The sequence below is a fragment of the Eubalaena glacialis genome, chromosome 18 (assembly GCF_028564815.1).
Source record: "Eubalaena glacialis isolate mEubGla1 chromosome 18, mEubGla1.1.hap2.+ XY, whole genome shotgun sequence".
Classification (NCBI taxonomy): domain Eukaryota; kingdom Metazoa; phylum Chordata; class Mammalia; order Artiodactyla; family Balaenidae; genus Eubalaena; species Eubalaena glacialis.
The window spans coordinates 30,734,898-30,738,630 of NC_083733.1; the positions used below are offsets into that span (position 1 = coordinate 30,734,898).

The 3,733-nt window shown below is 64.5% G+C and overlaps 1 protein-coding gene across 1 annotated transcript; it reads left to right on the plus strand.

Moving 5' to 3' along the window:
• Positions 1–343: 343 nt before the first annotated feature.
• Positions 344–2,992, plus strand: IRX3 (iroquois homeobox 3). The gene is made up of 4 exons (XM_061172614.1): positions 344–614; positions 783–1,908; positions 2,075–2,141; positions 2,584–2,992. The coding sequence occupies exons 1-4, from the start codon at positions 348–350 to the stop codon at positions 2,636–2,638; spliced, it is 1,515 nt and encodes a 504-aa protein (XP_061028597.1). The 5' UTR covers positions 344–347; the 3' UTR covers positions 2,639–2,992.
• The last annotated feature ends 741 nt before the right edge of the window (positions 2,993–3,733 follow it).

Sequence of the window (3,733 nt, forward strand, 5' to 3'; positions counted from 1 at the left end):
GGGCAGTGAGGAGTGAGGCGCGGGCAGAGGCAGCTCCGGCTGCCGAGAGGAGGGAGCGCGGCGCGGAGAGGAGGGGCTTGCGGGCCCGTAGAAATGTCAATCAGAGCCCGGAGCCCCGGGAATCTCCGCCAATCTGTCCGGACCTGACCTGGCTCCTCGCCTCCGCCGCCGCCGCCGCCGCCGCCGCGGAGCAGATCAATAGGCAAACGCCGAGCGCAGCGCAGCGCGGGCGGCAGCGCGGCCCCAGCCCGGCCCAGCCCCCGATGCGCGCCGCAGCCCGCGGGCGGCGCTGAGCTGGGCGGCCCCAGGGGCAGGGCCCCCTCTCCGTCCGTGCCCCGCGGGCCACCATGTCCTTCCCCCAGCTCGGATACCAGTACATCCGCCCGCTCTACCCACCCGAGCGCCCGGGGGCCGCCGCCGGCGGTGGCAGCGCTGGGGCCCGGGGCGGCCCGGGAGCCGGAGCCTCAGAGCTGGCTGCCTCGGGGTCCCTGTCCAACGTACTCTCATCCGTGTACGGGGCGCCCTACGCCGCGGCGGCAGCGGCAGCCGCAGCCGCCCAAGGCTACGGCGCCTTCCTGCCCTACGCGGCCGAGCTGCCCATCTTCCCGCAGCTGGTAAGTGGCCGGGGAGCCGCAGCGGGAAGGTTGGAGCTGGGACGCCGGACGAGGTGTGCGCGCGGGAGTAGACTAGAGGGGCCTGGGCCGGGAGGGTGGAGGCGGCGGTGACCAGGACTCATCCACGCTCCCTCCGCGCGTGTCCCTTCCTTCTCCATGTGCGTACAGGGCACGCAGTATGAGCTGAAGGACAGCCCGGGGGTGCAGCATCCGGCCGTGGCCACCGCGTTTCCTCACCCGCACCCCGCCTTCTACCCGTACGGCCAGTATCAGTTCGGGGACCCGTCCCGTCCCAAGAACGCCACCCGGGAGAGCACTAGCACGCTCAAGGCCTGGCTCAACGAGCACCGCAAGAACCCCTACCCCACCAAGGGCGAGAAGATCATGCTGGCCATCATCACCAAGATGACTCTCACTCAGGTGTCCACCTGGTTCGCCAACGCGCGCCGGCGCCTCAAGAAAGAGAACAAGATGACTTGGGCGCCCCGCAGCCGCACGGACGAGGAGGGCAACGCTTACGGGAGCGAGCGAGAGGAGGAAGACGAGGAGGAGGATGAAGAAGACAGCAAACGCGAACTGGAGCTGGAGGAGGAGGAGCTCGGGGGAGAGGAGGAGGACACCGGGGGCGAGGGCCTGGCTGACGACGATGAGGACGAGGAGATCGATTTGGAGAACTTAGACGGCGCGGCCGCGGGGCCCGAGCTGGCCCTGACTGGCGCGGCGCACAGGGACGGCGACCTCGGCCTGGAACCCATCTCAGACTCCAAGAATAGCGACTCCGACGACAGTTCCGAGGGCTTGGAGGAGCGTCCACTGCCTGTCCTGAGTCTGGCCCCAGTGCCACCGCCGGTGGCCGCGACTCCGCCATCACCGCCCTCGCCCTCAGCGGGCCTGGACCCCTGCGCTCCCGCACCAGCGCCCGCCTCGGCCCTGCAAAAACCCAAGATCTGGTCCCTGGCCGAGACGGCCACAAGCCCGGACAACCCGCGCCGCTCGCCTCCGGGCGCGGGGGGTTCTCCCCCCGGGGCAGCCGTCGCGCCCCCAGCCCTGCAGCTCTCTCCGGCCGCCGCCGCCGCCGCGGCTCAGAGACTCGTCTCGGCGCCGCTGGGCAAGTTCTCCGCTTGGACCAACCGGCCGTTCCCAGGCCCGCCGCCCGGCCCACGCCCGCACCCGCACCCGCTCTCCCTGCTGGGCTCGGCCCCTCCACACCTGCTGGGACTTCCCGGAGCCGCGGGCCACCCGGCCGCCGCCGCCGCCGCCTTCGCTCGGCCGGCGGAGCCTGAGGGCGGAACAGGTGACTGCGGAGCCCAGGATGCGGAGGGAGGGGGCGAGTTTGGGGGTCGCGCCCGGGCAGGTCCCGGGGGGCGCAGGGCGCTTACCACTCCGCGCCCCCCTCCCGCGGCCCTGGGCGCCAGAATGGCGCGATCTAAAGGCCTTCCTTTTTCTCCCGCTTCCCGTAGATCGTTGTAGTGCCTTGGAAGTGGAGAAAAAGTTACTCAAGACAGCTTTCCAGCCCGTGCCCAGGCGGTAAGAGACCCCGAGCTGGGGTGGGGTGTTGGGACTGGCAGTCGGGGGCAGGAAAGAATGCGGAGGAAACTCGGGCTTTGCCCCCGGGGGAACGCAGCTAGGACGAGCTTCTAAAAGGGGACGAAACACACTTCTCCGTCGTCGCCACGGGCCCAGAGATGGCTCGAGAGTCCCAGTGCAGGCACCCGGGCGGGGCCCAGGGTACCTCGGAGCGGGCGGTGGCTCCGTGAAGCCCACCACCTTCAGCCGCGCACCTCCGGTCTTGACGCCTCCCGCGCAACCTTATAGTTAAACCGGAAGACCAGCATCTTACAGCTGGACCTCATTGCACATTGAGACGTCTCCCTTCCCCCGGCCTCAGCCCCGGGTTGGGTCTCCCAATGCTAGGCAGCGTCGGTGCCCCTAACTCACTTCCTTTGCTACCACTGCCTCTCTCTTGCAGGCCCCAGAACCACCTGGACGCCGCTCTGGTCTTATCGGCTCTCTCCTCATCCTAGTTCTTTTTAAAAAAAAAAAATTTTTTTTTAATCGTTGTAATAATTGTAAAAAAAAAAAAATCGCTCTGTATAGTTATGACTTGTAAGCATGTCCGTGTATGAATACCTAAAAAGAAAACGAAACAAAAAAAGAAAAAGAAATAAAACAAATCCCCCCTCAGTCCTCCCCCGGTGGCTTCTGTACCCCACATTAGCTGAGTTTGTGAGGTTTGTTTGTTCGGTTGATTTTGGGGGGGGTGGAGTTTCAGTGAGAATAAGCGTGTTTGACTTTTTTTGTATATACAGAAAAATGTACATATGTGTGAACCAAATTGTACAAGAAAGTATCTATTTTTGGCTAAATAAATGAGCTGTTGCCACTTTGACTATAACCCGCCTGTCTGCCCCCGGAGGGATCCGTTTGGTGCTTTTCGTTTTGTTTTGTTTTACACCCTCATCCCCCCATGTTTGAAGAGTCGCCCGAATCAGCGGAAGAGAAGGCAAGGCAAGGCGAGTCAGGGCCCTGTGGTCGGAGGACGGCGGAGGAGAGGCTGAAGTGGCCGGGCTGGGGGCGCCGCTGGAGAAGAGAAGGTTGGAGAAGTACCTGGGGCGCCCGAGAGAAAGGGCAGAGGAGACAGGTGGGAAAGGGGGCAAGATTCCCTACAACGAGCTGGGAAACTGGGCCCAACTCCCCGGTCCCCTGGAGCAACCGCGGGGCCTTGGGGCCTTCTCTGATGACGCAGCAGAAAGACTCGGAGAAGGATCTGGATGCCTTCCTCCCCCATTCTTCGATAGGCACAATTGAGGCTTTCTCAGTCTTACATAAGGGGCTGTGCAAGCTCCGCTTAGGGCCCCCTTCCAACCACATTGACCCCCAGACTCCTTATATAGATGCAGGGATGTGGGGTGGCAGTGAGTTGGGGGGGCATATGCAGGAGCGGGGAATCCAGGGGTGCACATCCTTCCCCCTTGGTGACTTTGCCCAGCCCACATTGCCAGTTGGGGCTCCGGGCGACATGTGCGTCTTGGCATCCCAGTGGGTTTTCCCGAAGTGCCCTGAAAGGGCAGCTTTCTGAGGTCCCGGCGCTGGGGGTTCGGGCAGTTGCACCGGCCCAG

Bases quoted from the DNA above. Each gene is read 5' to 3' on its own strand.
- IRX3 (XM_061172614.1), top strand. From the start codon at position 348: ATGTCCTTCCCCCAGCTCGGATACCAGTACATCCGCCCGCTCTACCCA. The intron at 615-782 runs GTAAGTGGCCGG...ATGTGCGTACAG, and splicing joins TGCCCATCTTCCCGCAGCTG to GGCACGCAGTATGAGCTGAA. The intron at 1,909-2,074 runs GTGACTGCGGAG...CGCTTCCCGTAG, and splicing joins GGAGCCTGAGGGCGGAACAG to ATCGTTGTAGTGCCTTGGAA.